Source organism: Salmo salar, chromosome ssa01, assembly GCF_905237065.1.
Source record: "Salmo salar chromosome ssa01, Ssal_v3.1, whole genome shotgun sequence".
Taxonomy (NCBI): domain Eukaryota; kingdom Metazoa; phylum Chordata; class Actinopteri; order Salmoniformes; family Salmonidae; genus Salmo; species Salmo salar.
Genome location: NC_059442.1, coordinates 164,488,128 through 164,509,204, shown reverse-complemented (window position 1 = coordinate 164,509,204; position 21,077 = coordinate 164,488,128). Strand labels below are relative to the sequence as shown.

The window sequence follows — 21,077 nt, the reverse complement described above, 5'->3', positions numbered from 1 at the left end:
GTTGTTGTTAGGGTTGTTGGGGTTGTTGTTGGGGTTGTTGTTAGCGTTGTTGGGGTTGTTGTTAGGGTTGCCAGTGAACAACATGTGTAAGTAATAGTAAAAATCCCTGGCTGTAGTAAATGTGTTTATCTTTCAAAGTACAGTTACACCCCCTTGTCAGACAGAACAAAGAAGGTGAAAAACATGTTGATATGTCCTTGAGTAAGGCACTTAACCCTAATTTGCTCCAGGGGGGCAGTCCTACTCTGACTGACCCTATAAAACAACACATTTCACTACACATATCCGGTGTATGTGACAATACATCTTCATTTATTTATTTTTCACTTTGATATTTCATTCATTCCTGACTGCCCTTATCATTACCTGCATTTCTCCTCACTCCATCAAACTCCCCCTCTCACACCTCATCTTGGCAGTCCTCTGGACTTTGCTCTGTGCAGCTATAGGGACTGAGAGATAGAGAAAGAGAGAGTCTGACAAGGCACGAGATTAGATAGGGACTGTGTGTGTGTCTGTGCCTGTGTGTGGGTCTAGTCCAGCAGAAAGAGAGGGAAGTGGGGGAGAACAGGGGATGTACCAGCCACCTTGAGCAGCTCCTAGGCTCCTGATTGGTGCCTGGGCTGTCCTCCGAGTTGCCTTTAAAAAGCCCAGACCAGATGTCCTGGCCCTAGATCCAGTAACGGTGAAGGAGAGGAGACACAGGTCAATGAGTGAAGAGAGAGTATGAAGACTGAAGCTTGGCATATTGAAGACAACTTTACTACTCTTACCTTCTTGCTAAGTGTGCTTTGTTGAAACCTGCTCTGTTGAAACTTGCTCTGTTGCCTAGCTGAACATTTCTCTTCTCAGGACAAAATTACTATTGAGTGTCCGGTTGATAACTAGCTGGGTGCTGTCTCACTAAAGACAGTTTGACTGAACACAGACGGACAGTAGACTTCCTTACATAGTCTATATGTAGACTACCTGAGAGACAGACAGTAGACTTCATTACATAGTTTAACTGTAGACTGAATACCTGACAGACCATTTTCAGAGAACTGCCACAGTGCTTGTTTGACACAGGAGATCCTAACAATACCTTGACCAGATGATTCTCAAGATCTTCCTCACCTTCCTCTTCCTCCATGGTCTGGTGCTAAATGCATCCTCCTCTTCCTCATCCTCCGAAGAGGAGGATGGCGGGAGCAGTGAGAAGGACAGCGGGGAGCATCATCCTAAAGGTGAGTGTTGTGGCTGCTACTGACCGAGCAAGGTGGTGTTATTTCATCTGGTCTGATGGGATGTTTAGTGGTGGTGTTATTTCAACTGGTCTGATGGGATGTTTAGTGGTGGTGTTATTTCATCTGGTCAGATGGGATGTTTAGTGGTGGTGTTATTTCATCTGGTCAGATGGGATGTTTAGTGGTGGTGTTATTTCATCTGGTCAGATGGGATGTTTAGTGGTGGTGTTATTTCAACTGGTCTGATGGGATGTTTAGTGGTGGTGTTATTTCATCTGGTCTGATGGGATGTTTAGTGGTGGTGTTATTTCAACTGGTCTGATGGGATGTTTAGTGGTGGTGTTATTTCAACTGGTCTGATGGGATGTTTAGTGGTGGTGTTATTTCAACTGGTCTGATGGGATGTTTAGTGGTGGTGTTATTTCAACTGGTCTGATGGGATGTTTTATGTTGTTTAGTGGTGGTGTTATTTCAACTGGTCTGATGGGATGTTTTATGTTGTTTAGTGGTGGTGTTATTTCAACTGGTCTGATGGGATGTTTAGTGGTGGTGTTATTTCAACTGGTCTGATGGGATGTTTAGTGGTGGTGTTATTTCAACTGGTCTGATGGGATGTTTTATGTTGTTTAGTGGTGGTGTTATTTCAACTGGTCTGATGGGATGTTTTATGTTGTTTAGTGGTGGTGTTATTTCAACTGGTCTGATGGGATGTTTTATGTTGTTTAGTGGGTAGTAGTGTGATTTGTGATGTGTGTAGTAGTGTGATGAGTGTAGTAGTGGGATGTGTGTAGTAGTGTGATGTGTATGGTGCTTCAGAAGACGTTGGTTAAACGTTGATCGGACAGTGGACCTGGTTTCAGTTCAGAAGACGCTGGCTAAACGTTGAATGGACAGTGGACCTGGTTTCAGTTCAGAAGACGCTGGCTAAACGTTGAATGGACAGTGGACCTGGTTTCAGTTCAGAAGACAAGGTCTTTGGTATTGCATCATTGCTTCGTTTCAAGATTAATTCATGATTCACTTTTTTATTTGAATAAATTTTTTACAATAATGCTTTTTTTATTGTAACATCTCAATAAAGACTGTTACTCAAGTTTGTATTCAAAAGCTAGTCTTTCCAGCAATAGTTTTCACCTTTTATGCAAGTATTATCAAAATGGTTTTGATTAAAGTTCATAAAAAAATATTTAAACCCAAAACATGTGTTTTAAATCCTGTAAGAGTGATTAGGCAAAGCTTCAGATGTGTGTGGGTAAGCGTTCTAACACGAGGAAAATAGAGCCAGTGTTTTTCACCACTGTCATAATCACTCCTCCAGATCACCTCATGCTTATTTACCAGTGCAGATAAGTCACCTAATTGTGTCAGACGCAATTACCACCTAGATAAACGAGTCCTTCCTTTAGACTTTGGACAATGGACGAGACATACAGGGGCAGGGATAGGAGTATTGATTCTGTTATAACCTACAGTATTATCAAAAATTTCAACAAATAGTTTGAGGATATTGTTTATGCAGAGTATTATATTCCAACAAGTGATGAATTAGTGCTTCCTAGTTCAATGTCTTTGATTTCAACAGGAGGTAGCCTACACCTGAGATTAGAACATTAGGCAATATACAGTATTTAACCATTCTATTGTACCGTATGTTTGTTTTAAGCTGGTTAGAGATGTTCCATCATGAAAAGGCATACATGATTAATCAAAGTAAGGATTTCAAGATTCAAAACCATATTTTACATCCATTTCTTTTCATGACATGTAAACCTTCAATTGTTGCTCTTTATGAATATGCCAATGGCAGCCTAATTTCTTAATTTAAATTATTTAATATTGTCACTGTAAAACCAATTTCCGTCAGGTTGGACTCTACTGACAGCTTACAATTAAGTGCTCGGTCATAAAGAAAATACCTCAGATCTGAACACAAGCCTCACAGGAATTCATTCAAAAAAATAAAAAAGTTAGAATATTCCTCAGCCGACGGTGTTGGCGTCTTGGTGGGGGAGAGAGGTGGGGGGTACAGGCACAGTCACTGGGATACGTGCTGTATTGGCAGTACTGACAACTACACTAATGATGTTTTATCGTGGCTGTCTCAGTCTGTCTTTGACAGGAAGTTACAAAGTGAAGACAGCAAGACAAGTCCTATAAACCATGTCTCCACTCATAAGACTAGTGTTGACACTGTAGACTACACACTTGACTTGGCAGCATCTGGTCCCAAATATTGGATCTAGCCAATTTTATACACATGATTTATACATACGTTTTTTGATATGGCTGAGACAGGTTTTCATGAAGAACAAGACTAAACTAAAACCGTTTAAAGCTTCTGGATGAACATTCTGTAACATTGGATTTATGAAGCAAAATGGGGATGTCAAAAAGATAGCTGTCTCTAAAGGACATGCTGTGTTTGGCTAAATAGACAGCCAATATGGATAGAACATCCCATTCCTCATATGTAAAAAAAGAATCAGTTACATTCTTTTGTCCAAATAATCAGACCTTTGAAAATACTTGAAGATTTTCATTTAGTTCCAAAAACAAGGAATCCTTTAGCTCTTTTAAAACCAGATTTTTGGCATCGATGGAAGTTGCCCAACAAACTTATTAGGGTTTCAGTGTTTACAAATACCAAAACAGTGAGTTTACTAATCCATATTAAGCACTTGTGAGAACAAACACATTTTCTGTTTATTTTCACACAGAGACATGCTTCCGTTCAACATTTACTTTAACACATCCTTGTGAGGAACAGGAAGGGCTTTCATTTCTAACTCTATCTTTCTTTTGATACAATAATCAGATGCATTGGGATTTGGTAAAGTAGTTTATAGAAAAGTATTTACACCCAATGAAATTGTAACCATAGTAACCTAGCTGTAATTCTTTACATAATTACCTTTGTTTATCCACCTTATGGGCAATATAAAAGTCAAATTACAGCTAACCAAAAATAAAAGCAAATGTGTGCTTCTTTAGCATCTTTTGGCATAATAAAGAAATTATTTCTAATGAGGTGGACTAATATGGTAACATTTATTTGAAATGATTCAAAAATACTGACATCAGGGTTTCCCTTCTACTGACTCACTGTGGAAGAAGTGACGAACTAAATGTTAGACTGCACATTCTGAATCACAGCACATTCTGCTCTGAGATTTGACTGTACGTTTTTAAAGGCACGTAGAGTCCGTGTGCCCTGGCAAAAGGTGCAGTGATTCAGAATGTGCAGTCCGGCATTTCATCAGCCAGTCCTTCCACGTGTCAGACTCAATAGCAGTAATACACTACTGTCTTCTGTGTGGCTGCCTACCGCAGAGACGCACCCACAAACCAATGGCTCCTTTTTAAACCGTAGAATTAAAAAAGTGGCATCACCAATGTTGGGGTGAAATATCGAATTCATGATTTACTGACCAAGTGTTAAACATGGGGTTCTGCTTGTGGCTTTTCTCAGTGGTACAATAAGTATATCCACACGTCAAACAGACAGGTGAATCAACTGAACGTTCCCTCCAAACTTGTTGGCAAGGTTGTTATAGTAAACTTAAACTAGGGGGAAAAATGTGTGAACTGAAATTAAAATTAAAAACTGAAACCTTCAGAGAAAATGAAACCTAACTGAAAGTCAACTCAGTCTGGCTGTGTGCAGTGGGTGACTTCTCACCAGTTTCTAAATGAAGTCTGAACACGTCACATCACAGAACTACCGGTTTCAAAATGAAGGGTCACCTCCCTTCCTAAAGTATGTCTCAGACAGACACAGTGAGGTTTTCACAGTCAAGTCTCACTGCCAGTTGTTCAATGAATCAAACTTCTCACTAAGATTCCTCAGTCCAGTCCTATGGTCTATTCTTAAAGGGGGATAACTGTATTCCAAATTGGATCCCGGTTTTAGTGATGTCAGCATTCTGATGATATCATCATCAGGCATGTCTTTAGGTGATGACATGCTCATAATGGTGAAACTGACAGAGGAGCTATTTACAATGGAGCCCAGTCTGTCTCCTCGGTCTCCCTGGTGGCTCAGGGGCCATGTAACACAACAATGACCCGGGGTTTTCCAATCAGGCTGTTTGGACCCGTCTGCCCCATTAGGAACATGGCACTCTGTCCCGTCTGATCCCCCTGAGCAAGGCTTAAAGGCGTCCGCTCGCTTCTCAGCCAAAACAGTTTGGAAGAGTTCGTGCATATATTATGAAGACACTTGGTGAAGTTTTTCTTCATTTTGGACTTCAGTGGGGTTTTTTACGGCTTTTCGGGCACACAATTTTTTTTTCTTGAGGCAAGTTGAAGTCGGTAGCCAAAGTCTACGCCCCTTCATTGAGGATTGGTCAACAGTAGGGATTCTTCAATAAAGTCTTTGTTGTCATTCAATGAGAAACAACTCGTTTTCATGACATTTTTTTAATTGAAAAATACTGCATCAAACATCCTAGTTAGATGTAAAATTGCGTGACTAAGATCTCTGCATAACGTCAAAATTAATGACAGATTTTTTTTTAGTTATGTTAGCTTAAGACTCAAACTGCTACAGACCTATATCTATCCTACCCTGTCTTTCTAAGGTCTTTGAAAGCCAAGTTAACAAACAGATTACCGAACATTTCAAATCCCACCGTACCTTCTCCGCTATGCAATCTGGTTTCAGAGCTGGTCATGGGTGCACCTCAGCCACGCTCAAGGTCCTAAACGATATCATAACCGCCATCGATAAGAGACATTACTGTGCAGCCGTATTCATTGACCTGGCCAAAGCTTTTGACTCTGTTAATCACCACATCCTCATCGGCAGACTCAGTAGCCTTGGTTTCTCAAACGATTGCCTCGCCTGGTTCACCAACCACTTCTCTGATAGAGTTCAGTATGTCAAATTGGAGGGCTTGTTGTCCGGAATTGGGTTCAATTCTCGGGCCGACTCTCTTCTCTGTATACATCAATGATGTCAATCTTGCTGCTGGTGACTCTCTGATCCACCTCTACGCAGACGACATCATTCTGTATACTTCTGGCCCTTCTTTGGACACTGTGTTAACTACCCTCCAGATGAGCTTCAATGCCATACAACTCTCCTTCCGTGGCCTCCAACTGCTCTTAAATGCAAGTAAAACTAAGTGCATGCTCTTCAACTGATCGCTGCCCGCACCTGCCCGCCCGTCCAGCATCACTTCTCTGGACGGTTCTGACTTAGAATATGTGGACAACTACAAATACCTAGGTGTCTGGTAGCAGCACCCACCCGTAGCACGCGCTCCAGCAGGTATATCTCACTGGTCACCCCCAAAGCCCATCCTTCCTTTGGGCGCCTCTGTTTCCAGTTTTCCACTGCCAATGACTGAAACGAACTGCAAAAATCTCTGAAGCTGGAGACTCTTACCTCCCTCACTAGATTTAAGCACCAGCTGTCAGAGCAGCTCACAGATCACTGCACCTGTACATAGCTCATCTGTAAAGAGCCCATCCAATCTACCTCATCCCCATACTGTATTTATTTATTAATCTTGCTCCTTTGCACCCCAGTATCTCTACTTGTACATTCATCTTCTGCACATCCTACTATATTGTAATTACTTCGCCACCATGGCCTATTTATTGCCTTACCTCTCTTATCCTGCCTCATTTGCACATGCTGTATATAGATTTTTCTACTGTATTATCGATTGTATGTTTGTTTATTCCATGTGTAACTCTGTGTTGTTGTATGTGTCGAACTGCTTTGCTTTATCTTGGCCAGGTCGCAGTTGCAAATGAGAACTTGTTCTCAACTAGCCTACCTGGTTAAATAAAGGTGAAATAATTTTTATTTTTAAATTCTGACTATTTTGAGGAAGTGTATACTGGCTACGGTGTCTCAAAATGGACAAATAGTACTATTGCCGCTTTTTTCAAGTTTATCAAGTGAAAGTCTTTTAAGTGAGTATGCGAGTACACTCGTTCGGTTCTCTACTGTTCGATTCTCCGCAAGGCGCCAGCCGAACTGAAGTATGCTGACGCCTTTACTGGCAGGCTGGATAATAGACTCATTCACACAAGGGCATACAGTGGGGGATTGATAATGGCCACGTTCACACAAGAGCATACAGTTAGGATTGTGTGTGTGGTTAAAAGAGTAATAGTAAATACCTGCGTCATCCAGAACCAGAGTGCTCAGATACCTGGCTCTTTCAACTTGGGATTAGAACTTGGCTGCTTCCTTTTAACCATTTAAGGAACCTACGCTGATGAAATACATCCTGAATGGTTGATCAGAATTGTACAGTTATGCCTAAATATGTACTTTCGTCGTAAATGGATATGTATTGGGTTAGCCTAACACATAAGAATGGGTCACTGTTGTTCCAAGTCATTTTTTGATGAGTGCATTTGCCAATATCTGTTTGGTTGCTGCAATAGGTGGATATTACTTAAGCATAGTTTGGAATTAACTTTAATAGACACAATATTTCAAGATCAGCTATTTGGTCCCACATATCTGATCCTCAGACAAAACAGTTTGAATTATTATTCTCTAATAACGTCAACTTTTTAGTAACCTGTAAAATTATAAACTCACAAATGCATATATTCATGCTGCTCATATTGTTTTGTTGCCGTTCACTACAGATCACTGATAAATGAATCCTCTTCCCTCTTTTTCTGCAGGTGTCCCTCATGGTGGACACTGGGGCTACGAAGGTAAATATTCACAACCGTTGTTATTACGAGAATACATGCACTGTATCCTTCTCTCTGCACAGGCTGATCTGCCTTATCGGTCCAACTATCAGTTACCAACACAAGTCTCTTTTTCTGTCGCTCAAAGAAAGGCTTATCATGTCTGTAATAAAGAGAGAACCATGTTTTGCTTTAGTTACGGTGGTAAAATAAGATCATAAATGTGAGCCAGAGGTACAAACTCTACCAATACTCAAGACACCTTACTTAGCATATAGTCTTCATTGATATGAGTGGAACATCCCACTGTTAATGTCCACCTCCACGATCGATCTTGCACCTGTTGCTTGGTATTACTTAGTGAGAAGAAGCCATAATGTAACTGAATGAGTGAAGTTAGCGTGACCTAAGATTGCTTGATAGTTATTAAACAGTTCATTGATAATAATAATAATTGTGTTTGCTATTGTTGATCTCTTTATGAATGGTTGTGATCAGGAACTTTAATTTATAGCCTCTTGTTACAGGTGTTAAACTAAACACATTAATACTCCCACATCATTAATGAAATATTATCGTCCTAGAGTTAAATAAGACGGTATACAGCTTATTCATTACTATTTCCTGGTGGTCATCACTATTTCCTGGTGGTCATCACTATTTCCTGGTGTTCATCACTATTTCCTGGTGGTCATCACTATTTCCTGGTGGTCATCACTATTTCCTGGTGTTCATCACTATTTCCTGGTGGTCATCACTATTTCCTGGTGGTCATCACTATTTCCTGGTGGTCATCACTATTTCCTGGTGGTCATCACTATTTCCTGGTGGTCATCACTATTTCCTGGTGGTCATCACTATTTCCTGGTGTTCATCACCTTTTCCTGGTGGTCATCACTATTTCCTGGTGGTCATCACTATTTCCTGGTGGTCATCACTATTTCCTGGTGGTCATCAATAGTTACTATTTCATGATTCCTTACTAACTTTTTCTTGCTGGTGTTCATAGTTTCACTGACACTTGCAGTGTCATGCATATTTCACTTCATGCAGGATTTCCTGTGTAAATCTCATGTGCAAAAAACTTGTGTTCATAAGAAGAGAGCCGTGTCTTATCATTAACTAAGTCACACTGCGGAAGGGCCATTGTTCTGTTAATAATTTCCCCACATCCTATTGACAGATCAAGCTGCCTGGTCCTCTGAGTTCTCACACTGCAGTGGAAAATCCCAGTCTCCCATTGACATTGATACCAGGAGAGCCCTCTATGACCGCAGCCTGCCACCCATAACACTGGAGGGCTATGATCTGACAGACAGCTTAGCATTGACACTGTTGAACAACGGCCATACCTGTAAGTTCCTGGCTGTTTAATATGCATTATATTGACGGTACGAGCAACATTTATTAGGCAACATTTTTCCTTATAAAGCTGTACCAAAACGTGGATGGCTTTGCAGAAGGTTCTACACTTGGAAAACTAAATAGAACCACGTGTGTGTCTCCAGTGCAGCTGGTCCTGCCCAACACCATGCGCATCACCAGTGGGTTTGACAACGAGTTCCGGGCCGCCCAACTGCATTTCCACTGGGGGACCAAAGAGGTACCAGGATCTGAACACACCATAGATAACGTCCATTTCCCTGCAGAGGTGAGGAAGTCAGAAATACTGGGGAAATGAAAAAATGCCCCAGAATTATTGCAGGTTCAATTAGTTTAAACTGAAAATCATTTTATTGCCCATCAAATCTATATGTCAAGATGGGAAATTGTCTTTGGCATGTGGCTCATAGTCAACATACTAAAAGTGACAACACTGACAAGACAACACAACAATTTTAATATTTTAGTATTTTATTAGGATCCCCATTAGCTGTTGCGATAACATCAACTACTCTTCCTGGGGTCCACACAAAACATGAAACATGACATAATACAGAACATTAATAGACAAGAACAGTTCAAGGACAGAACTACAGAAATGTAAAACAAGAAAAAAGTTCTGTACTTACTCAATACAGAGAAAAGAAACCTAATAGTCTAGGCTTTTAACATTTACATATTTACATATTCTAGGGCTTTACCATTTCACATTTACATATTCATATCTTATATGGCTTTACATTTACATATTTACATATTCATACATTACATTTACATCCAGAAGCACCTAGGACATCACTACCATGATTCACTACTAACTCTTTCTTGCTGGTGTTCTTTGTTTCACTGACACTTGCAGTGTCTGTACTGACTCATCGCTGGGAAAAGAAACCTGCTATTCGAGGCTTTTTAACATTTACATATTCTAGGCCTTTAACATTTACATATTCATATATTACATGTATATTCAGTAGCATCAAGGCCATCACTTACACATAGCCTACATATCAGTACATGCACACAAAATATTCAGGTGAAATAGGGGAGAGGTGTTGCTTTATCTGATTTTTGAAACCAGGTTTGCTGTTCACTTGAGCAGTAGGAGATGGAAGGAAGTTCCGTGCAATCATGTCTCTAAATAATACTGTACCAAACAGTGACAGACATGTTCCTGTGCTTCTCTTCCCAGATTCACATGGTTCATTACAACTCTAAATATGCAAATCTGTCCGAGGCAGCCAGCAAATCAGATGGCCTGGCTGTATTAGGGGGCTTCATTGGGGTAAGTTATTCCACACAGTTATAACAACTCATCATGGTGACTCAAAGGTTTGAAGTGTCATTTGTCTATTTTCATGCACCACTACTGGATAAGATTCTAGGATAAGACATTTGTCTTGGGTTTCACATACTTAAAAACAGACATTAATCAGAAGAATCCTCGAGATTATTAAATAAATTATACAAAAGTAATCACTTTAATCACTTCCTGACTCTTTTTGATTTAGATTGGTCTTCATGAGAATGACAACTATGAAAAGATCCTGTCTGCGCTCGCTGATGTCAGCATCGAAGGTAACCCCGTGATACGCCTCTAGCCATAGACCATTTTGTTTTGTGGCCAAAACATTGTGTACTACAACGTTGGATGTAGTTTACATACTCCTTTCTTGAAATGTCCTTGTGTTGTCTCCAACAGATTGGAGACTGTTTTCTCATTTATGCTTTCTAGGTTCATAAAATGAACATAGCAAGATCATTTTAGAGAATTGCCTGAAAATTAGACAGAACTGTATTACTGAGAATCTAATCTCGGAAACCCAGAACTAAAATCTTGCATAATTGCATCAGATGCTCCATCAGCTTCTAGGGGAGATATATGAGAAAAGATGCTAACAAGACGAGCAAAGTCTTCACCCCCCTAAACAGAAACTCTCAGCAGGGTTGGGTCAATTCTGCAAATTATATTCTAATTCAATTCCCTCTCCCTGTAAATTCCATTTCATTAAATTAAATTCCAGGTTAGTCTTTGAATTCAGAAATAATTGAATTCCTCTCAATTTGAATTCCTCTCAATTCAAGTGTTAGGTAAATTCCAAGAATTCAATTCCCACTTTGTATTATCCCCAACAGTTATATGAATTCCAATTTGAATTCAGTGGCCGTACAACATTTACAAGATTTGACATCGGCAGAAGTAAGAGCATTCATACCTCTTGATCTTCGGCGGGGCTGTCATACGCATTCAATACTTGTAGAGATTAGGGCTAAACTAGCCATCCAGCTAATTACTAGCTAAATGAAAAGACAAGACCTTACCTTTTCTGAGATGTTGGAATCCATTTCCCAGTGCTTGACATAGGAACTCAGCCAAGATAACATGAAGTAAAAAGGCTGCACGGTTTCCTACCTGCATCTCCACTTCAACCATTCATTTAGCTCTATGAGCTTATCCTACAACTGCCTTCACTTCTTGTAGAAAGCTTCCCCTTCCATATATTCGGAAAGAGGTCAATGGAACTGAACCAAAACAATGGGAATGCCATGGAAACGCGTTGGTGAAAGATCCCGAATCTCCTCTTTACCCCCCAGCAAAATTTGCCTGCATTTAGGCTAATGTTTATGTGTATTTCACACTATGTTGAGGTAAAATCAGAGTATAATGCTTATATGGATGTTAAACCCAATACATGTTCATGTCTAAATGCATGCTCTTCAAACGATCGCTGCCTGCACCTGCCCACCCGTCCAGCATCACTACTCTGGATGGTTCTGACTTAGAATATGTGGACAACTACAAATACCTAGGTGTCTGGTTAGACTGTAAACTCTCCTTCCAGACTCCAATCCAAAGTTAAATCTAGAATTGGCTTCCTATTTCGCAACAAAGCATTCTTCACTCATGCTGCCAAACATACCCTCGTAAAACTGACCATCCTACCGATCCTCGACTTCGGCGATGTCATTTACAAAATAGCCTCCAATACCCTACTCAATAAACTGGATGCAGTCTATCACAGTGCCATCCGTTTTGTCACCAAAGCCCCATATTCTACCCACCACTGCGACCTGTACCCTCTTGTTGGCTGGCCCTCGCTTCATACTCGTCGCCAAACCCACTGGCTCCAGGTCATCTACAAGACCCTGCTAGGTAAAGTCCCCCCTTATCTCCGCTCACTGATCACCATAGCAGCATCCACCTGTAGCACGCACTCCAGCAGGTATATCTCTCTGGTCACCCCCAAAGCCAATTCCTCCTTTGGCCATCTCTCCTTCCAGTTCTCTGCTGCCAATGACTGGAACGAACTACAAAAATCTCTGAAACTGGAAACACTTATCTCCCTCACTAGCTTTAAGCACCAGCTGTCAGAGCAGCTCACAGATCACTGCACCTATACATAGCCCATCTATAATTTAGCCCAAACAACTACCTCTTCCCCTACTGTATTTATTTATTTATTTTGCTCCTTTGCACCCCATTATTTCTATTTCTACTTTGCACTTTCTTCCACTACAAATCTACCATTCCAGTGTTTTACTTGCTATATTGTATTTACTTTGCCACCATGGCCTTTTTGCCTTTACCTCCCTTATCTCACCTCATTTGCTCACATTGTATATAGACTTATTTTTCTACTGCATTATTGACTGCATGGTTCTTTTACTACATGTGTAACTCTGTGTTGTTGTATGTGTCGAACTGCTTTGCTTTATCTTGGCCAGGTCGCAATTGTAAATGAGAACTTGTTCTCAACTTGCCTACCTGGTTAAATAAAGGTGAAATAAAATGTTAAAAAACTGAAAAAATGTAATCGTCACCAATCAACTGCATTACAGTTAAAAACAACTTTGACTACCACCACCGATTTCTGTATGCTAGCTGCGAACTGGAGTCAGCATTTATGTGCATCTGCCCACAAGAGATTATTAAGAATCCCCATGGTGTTTCTCACATTCTTAGTGATTAGATTAGATTGTACTTTAATGTCCGTTTTCACAGAAATGTGTATTCCATACAGAAACTGCAATGCGTTAAAAGAAATCCACAACAGAAGGAGAGACATAAATATTAAGGAGAAACAAAATGACAGCTTAAGGACCCACATGGTCCACACAATTGATGAACTATTTTACACCTTTCCAGAGTCTAACACTGAGATCCCTGCCTTCAATGTCCGTCATCTTTTGCCAAACAAGCTGGAGCGCTTCTACAGATATAATGGCTCTCTTACCACTCCTCCCTGCTTCCAAACAGTCAACTGGACAATGTTCAATGATACCATCACAGTGTCCAGGAGGCAGGTCAGTAATGATACCATAGTATACAGGAGGCAGGTCAGTAATGATACCATAGTATACAGGAGGCAGGTCAGTAATGATACCATCACAGTGTCCAGGAGGCAGGTCAGTAATGATACCATCATAGTCTACAGGAGGCAGGTCAGTAATGATACCATCATAGTATACAGGAGACAGGTCAGTAATGATACCATCATAGTGTCCAGGAGGCAGGTCAGTAATGATACCATCACAGTGTCCAGGAGGCAGGTCAGTAATGATACCATAGTATACAGGAGGCAGGTCAGTAATGATACCATAGTATACAGGAGGCAGGTCAGTAATGATACCATCACAGTGTCCAGGAGGCAGGTCAGTAATGATACCATAGTATACAGGAGGCAGGTCAGTAATGATACCATAGTATACAGGAGGCAGGTCAGTAATGATACCATAGTATACAGGAGGCAGGTCAGTAATGATACCATCACAGTGTCCAGGAGGCAGGTCAGTAATGATACCATCACAGTGTCCAGGAGGCAGGTCAGTAATGATACCATCACAGTCTACAGGAGGCAGGTCAGTAATGATACCATCACAGTGTACAGGAGGCAGGTCAGTAATGATACCATCACAGTGTCCAGGAGGCAGGTCAGTAATGATACCATCATAGTCTACAGGAGGCAGGTCAGTAATGATACCATCATAGTATACAGGAGGCAGGTCAGTAATGATACCATCACAGTGTCCAGTAGGCAGGTCAGTAATGATACCATCATAGTATACAGGAGACAGGTCAGTAATGATACCATCATAGTATACAGGAGGCAGGTCAGTAATGATACCATCACAGTGTCCAGGAGGCAGGTCAGTAATGATACCATAGTATACAGGAGGCAGGTCAGTAATGATACCATAGTATACAGGAGGCAGGTCAGTAATGATACCATAGTATACAGGAGGCAGGTCAGTAATGATACCATCACAGTGTCCAGGAGGCAGGTCAGTAATGATACCATCACAGTGTCCAGGAGGCAGGTCAGTAATGATACCATCACAGTCTACAGGAGGCAGGTACCATCACAGTGTACAGGAGGCAGGTCAGTAATGATACCATCATAGTGTCCAGGAGGCGGGTCAGTAATGATAGCATCATAGTCTACAGGAGGCAGGTCAGTAATGATACCATCACAGTGTACAGGAGGCAGGTCAGTAATGATACCATCACAGTGTCCAGGAGGCAGGTCAGTAATGATACCATCATAGTCTACAGGAGGCAGGTCAGTAATGATACCATCATAGTATACAGGAGGCAGGTCAGTAATGATACCATCACAGTGTCCAGTAGGCAGGTCAGTAATGATACCATCATAGTATACAGGAGACAGGTCAGTAATGATACCATCATAGTATACAGGAGGCAGGTCAGTAATGATACCATCACAGTGTCCAGTAGGCAGGTCAGTAATGATACCATCATAGTATACAGGAGACAGGTCAGTAATGATACGATCACAGTGTCCAGTAGGCAGGTCAGTAATGATACCATCATAGTATACAGGAGGCAGGTCAGTAATGATACCATCACAGTGTCCAGGAGGCAGGTCAGTAATGATACCATCACAGTGTCCAGGAGGCAGGTCAGTAATGATACCATAGTATACAGGAGGCAGGTCAGTAATGATACCATCACAGTGTCCAGGAGGCAGGTCAGTAATGATACCATAGTATACAGGAGGCACGTAAGTAATGATACCATCATAGTCTACAGGAGGCAGGTCAGTAATGATACCATCATAGTCTACAGGAGGCAGGTCAGTAATGATACCATCATAGTGTCCAGGAGGCTGGTCAGTAATGATACCATAGTCTACAGGAGGCAGGTCAGTAATGATACCATCATAGTGTCCAGGAGGCGGGTCAGTAATGATACCATAGTATACAGGAGGCAGGTCAGTAATGATACCATCACAGTGTACAGGAGGCAGGTCAGTAATGATACCATCACAGTGTCCAGGAGGCAGGTCAGTAATGATACCATCACAGTCTACAGGAGGCAGGTCAGTAATGATACCATCACAGTGTACAGGAGGCAGGTCAGTAATGATACCATCACAGTGTCCAGGAGGCGGGTCAGTAATGATACCATCATAGTCTACAGGAGGCAGGTCAGTAATGATACCATCATAGTCTACAGGAGGCGGGTCAGTAATGATACCATCATAGTGTACAGGAGGCAGGTCAGTAATGATACCATCATAGTCTACAGGAGGCAGGTCAGTAATGATACCATCATAGTATACAGGAGGCAGGTCAGTAATGATACCATCACAGTGTCCAGTAGGCGGGTCAGTAATGATACCATCATAGTCTACAGGAGGCAGGTCAGTAATGATACCATCATAGTCTACAGGAGGCAGGTCAGTAATGATACCATCATAGTGTACAGGAGGCAGGTCAGTAATGATACCATCATAGTCTACAGGAGGCAGGTCAGTAATGATACCATCATAGTCTACAGGAGGCAGGTCAGTAATGATACCATCATAGTGTCCAGGAGGCAGGTCAGTAATGATACCATCATAGTGTACAGGAGGCAGGTCAGTAATGATACCATCACAGTCTACAGGAGGCAGGTCAGTAATGATACCATCATAGTCTACAGGAGGCAGGTCAGTAATGATACCATCATAGTCTACAGGAGGCAGGTCAGTAATGATACCAGGGTTTCCAGGAGATTTACAGATTGACTTGCATCATGTATACCTCCTTGAGAGTACAAGAGATCCACTACTACCTGTACTGTATGTCTGTATTTTCATGTCTAAAAATAGATCTTCAAACAAGAGAAATGTAACGTTTAGACAGAGCACTACTAGATAATGTTTTAATTTGTTTTACACATTTATTAAATTCAATTATATGGTAATCTGTTTGAAAACTGTGTGGGTCATGGTGGCTGAACATAACAGTAGAATCTATCTTCAATCTACAATATGGTAATGGATCTCCGTGTTGATGGTGTCCATGTTGATGGTGTCCATGTTGATGGTGTCCATGTTGATGGTGTCCATGTTGTGTTCTCCAGCTGGCTGCTCTGGAGGACACCCTGAAAGCAGGCCAACACCAGCACCTGACCAAGAACTTCAGAGCACCTCAGCTTCTACATGGGAGACACGTCCTCGCCTCGTTCACAGACACTCCCACCATAATCGGTTAGTAAACATCGTCCCCCTATGCACACTTCACGTGTGTTCCACCTTAGGCAACCTCGTTGTCTTGTGAGACATTCACAAACTATAGACCAACGTCATTTGAGAAGCTGAGCCCAGGTCAAGGGTTACGGTCCTGGTTGCACAACTCTTAACAAGCCAGAGACTTTTTGTTGAGGTTTTGTATGTACACAAGTTTCACAAGACAGAAACCCAGTGTGCCCTTAACACTCTATACATGTTGATCAGTCTCATGACCAGAGCACACATGTACATACGTATACTTCATGTCAAATGGGTTCATGTATGACCTTGTAAAGGTTGGGAGTACTTTCAGAAACAAACTCATCACTCAAAGGCAGGGGTATTGCATGTTAACGTACAACTTTCACGAGAACGTGTGAAAATTCCTTCTTCTACATGATACATCTCATATTATTAGTGTGACGGTTACATGAGAGGTGGTCGACTCTAGGGAATTCTGTCATTTATTTGTTTATTCATTCATGTTCTTCTGACCACTACACTATTCACATTGATATTATTATTCATATTATTATTGTTATTATAGTTATTATTATAGTTATTATTCATATTCATATTATTATTATTCATTTGATTATTAATATTGTTATTATTAATATTGTACTTTCTATCTATTCCCATTAACATCGAGATAAGTCATTGTTTTTGCTTGCAGTTGCAGGACATCCAGGTATCTCTATTAACACCTTGTCGGAGACTGATGCCTCTAACAGTGAAGGGCCATCAACTGGGCCATCCGGTAAGCAAAGTATTATAAATCCAAAGACTATTTTTAGTATGATTAAAATAAAGTCAAACTCTGACGAGCCTGGAGTTCTAGGATATATAATAATGCCTTCTCACAGCCGCTGTCATGCGGAGCACCGAGAGAGTCAACCAAGGACAACCATGTCATTTAAATAATCACCTGTTGACTATGCAGGCCCCAATTGTCATCCATTTAGAAAAACTATGGTAGCCTGGTCCCAGATCAGTTTGTGCTATCATTTCAACATTGTTTGGCATGACAAAGAGTGACAAGGCGTTGACAAGCAGCTGAGCACGAACAGATCTGGGACCAGGTTGAAACGCTGGTGAGCACAAACAGATCTGGGACCAGGCTAAAACGCTGGTGAGCACAAACAGATCTGGGACCAGGTTAAAACGCTGGTGAGCACAAACAGATCTGGGACCAGGTTGAAATGCTGGTGAGCACAAACAGATCTGGGACCAGGCTAAAACGCTGGTGAGCACAAACAGATCTGGGACCAGGCTAAAACGCTGGTGGTGCAAAAACAGATCTGGGACCAGGCTAAAATGCTGGTGAGCACAAACAGATCTGGGACCAGGCTAAAACGCTGGTGGTGCAAAAACAGATCTGGGACCAGGCTAAAACGCTGGTGGTGCACAAACAGATCTGGGACCAGGCTAAAACGCTGGTGGTGTACAAACAGATCTGAGACCAGGTTAAAACGCTGGTGAGCACAAACAGATCTGGGACCAGGTTGAAACGTTGGTGAGCACAAACAGATCTGGGACCAGGTTGAAACGCTGGTGAGCACAAACAGATCTGGGACCAGGTTGAAACGCTGGTGGTGCATAGGACAATTGTTCTCTGGACGTACATGGGTTTTATAAGGGCAGGTGGCGCATGGTAGCCATGCTCCCCTTATCTTAATGTTTTCTTGAACATGCTCTTAGGCTGTTTGTCATACAGTTAACTGGAGTCCTGTGTGTACTGTGCAGTGTGCACACAGCATCTTGACTTTTCATTATTGATGTGATGGATGTCACTGGCTTTGATGCCAGAGCTTTGATTTGTAAAGGTAACTGTTATTGGAGTAGAGTGAAGTTGCCCCAAGACGCTGATCTTGGGTCAGTATTTCATTTCCCCCACTAATGGTTAAGGTTAGGATTGGGGGAGGGGACGCTGATCCTAGATCTGTACCTAGGGGAAACTTCACCCCAGAGCTCTATTATCAGTGTCTGACGGGGCGTTTAGATGTAGATTGTACATATCAGAAGTTAAACAAGGCCTTGTGCTCTGAGCTGATGTTATATGTTCACCAAGCTGACCTTACCTGTGTGACAGGAACACAGACTGTTTAACATTTTACATGCTGGAGTGTATGTTTTAATATACATCTCTCTTTTTGTCATGTTTCTGTAGAGGTCCTGGCAAGAGGTAAGCTGTGCTCAACAGTAATACAAATCCAACGTGTACAACTTCTAACTAAATATAAGATATACAATTTTAAACGGTTTAAATACTTTCCCATGTATTCACTTCTTAAACAGTATTTAAATGAAGTTAAACACAAAATATGTAATTGATAACTGATGATGTTACATTTTCAAAATTCAGAATTGGTTTGTAACTGCCCGATTAAGGTAGGTTCATAAAAACATCTAGATGGTAAACATCTCATTTATGTCTTGATTTACAGGAGATATCTTGGCCATAGCCTTTGGAGCTCTCTTTGCCGTCACCTTGCTGCTATTCACGCTCTACGCATACCAACAGCGTAAAAAATACTCTAGGTAAGTAAGATTCCTTGATTTTCTCATTTCTGACAAATGATGAGTTCTGGTGTTGTTCCCGACATTTCCCAGAATGAAGACAGTCTTTGGCCGACCTGTCCAGTCATAAAACCAAATGTCCATGGAAAGATCCCTCTGTTTTGGTATGCAACAGATGTTCATTGCTGAAGACCAAATGTCCTCCGTCAAAGGCCAAAATGTCCTTTGTCAAATATCGTTTGAAAAACAACAAGTCGTTTTGTGACCCTTTGTTCCCTTGATTCCGGGATTCGTCACGTTTTCTAATGCACCCAACATACTATATATACTACATGCATACAGCTATACATACACCAATATAAACTGGTCAATATCGACCATTGTTATGTCATATCATACGGGCTACACGTACACTCCTCTGCCATTGAGTTAAGCAGAGGCTGCAGGTACACATTTTGTAGACTAAGTCTGTGTATTTCCTTTCTCTGCAGTATCAAAAAGGACTCCAGACAGAACGTTATCTACAAACCAGCAACTAAAGAAGAGGCATAGATGTCACTGGAAAGGAATCCTATTCAGATTCCATATTCAAACTATTTTCAATAAGAATTAAAGAGATTATCCAGTACTTTTCTAGACTTTTTAGCCAGTAGTTCTGAAAGTAGCTCTCACAAGCCAAAAGTGGTCCCTGAAAATTGCATACTATATCAGATTATGTGCAGATACTGTATGCGCAGCACAGCATCGCTCTCTCGCTCGCTCTACTGTGGTGCACAATGTGCCTCTTGCTAGCTGTCACTATTATGACGAGGGGTTGAAGCTCATTAGTTGAAATCAAACTGAAAAATGGAGGGAAAATAGACCATCACCCCTTCCAGGAAAAACAGTCGCTTTCAAACTAGGGATTTCATGTCTAATTACGGTAAGACAGTAATTCTGATAATAGATTATGCATGTATGAACTACACATTGACACATCCAGCCCCAAAGTGGGATGTTTAAAAAATACTTAGTCGTTGCCAATGTTCTAGAGCCGGTGTCTTTAAAAGAGTTATGAAAGAGAATTCATATTGCTCAAACCAAGTTTGACATTTGCTCAGAATGATTGTCCTTGTCTTTGTTACTAATGCAAAGTGGCTTAAGTATGTAATATGTGTCAGTGGAGGCTGCTGAGGGGAGGACGGCTCATAATAATGCCTGGAATGGAGTGAATGGAATGGCATCAAACACATGGAAACCATGGAAACCATGTGTTTGATGTTGTTGATCTGCTCCAGCCATTACTATGTGCCTGTCCTCCCCAATTAAGGTGCCACCAACCTCCTGTGATGTGTGTGTATGGTACGTGTAGAAGAATAGCTGCAGTTACCATCTGAGTAGGAATGTGTACAATGTGTTCTATTTAATTGTGGTGGCAAAATGATAAGATGTTCATGAATACAATCCACCTGTCGATGTTCTAACTTCAATACAATTGACTTACTGTCGAAGAAAGTCAAATCACTTTTTTCCCAGGGTGTTCACTTCGTTACAAGTACTAGAGCTGCAGATGAAAGTGTTATGCTGTATCGTGTGTGTTGGATATCATGCAGGAAGTGTTTTATATGAGTGTTGTATTGTTATTACTGTATATCCTCTAATGTATTCACACTTGTCACTAATACCGTTAAGTTGTTTTGTAGTTTACCTCTCAACCTCTCCACAACGGTGTATACGGATGTGCAATTGGACCTTGAAATGTACAATAAATGTGTTATATTCTTATAAA

General features: G+C 41.2%; 1 protein-coding gene across 1 annotated transcript; it reads left to right on the top strand.

Annotated features, from left to right (window-relative positions):
* The first annotated feature begins 501 nt into the window (after positions 1–501).
* On the top strand, positions 502–21,077 carry ca9 (carbonic anhydrase IX). Its single transcript, XM_014144897.2, has 12 exons — positions 502–1,226; positions 7,881–7,913; positions 9,076–9,246; positions 9,401–9,543; positions 10,465–10,557; positions 10,784–10,850; positions 13,420–13,577; positions 16,642–16,768; positions 17,466–17,549; positions 18,960–18,974; positions 19,237–19,330; positions 19,801–21,077. The coding sequence occupies exons 1-12, from the start codon at positions 1,094–1,096 to the stop codon at positions 19,859–19,861; spliced, it is 1,179 nt and encodes a 392-aa protein (XP_014000372.1). The 5' UTR covers positions 502–1,093; the 3' UTR covers positions 19,862–21,077.

Coding starts and splice junctions, on each gene's coding strand:
- ca9 (XM_014144897.2), top strand. CDS start 1,094: ATGATTCTCAAGATCTTCCTCACCTTCCTCTTCCTCCATGGTCTGGTG. Junction 10,851..13,419: donor CGCTGATGTCAGCATCGAAG/GTAACCCCGTGA, acceptor ACACCTTTCCAG/AGTCTAACACTGAGATCCCT. Junction 19,331..19,800: donor CAGCGTAAAAAATACTCTAG/GTAAGTAAGATT, acceptor CTTTCTCTGCAG/TATCAAAAAGGACTCCAGAC.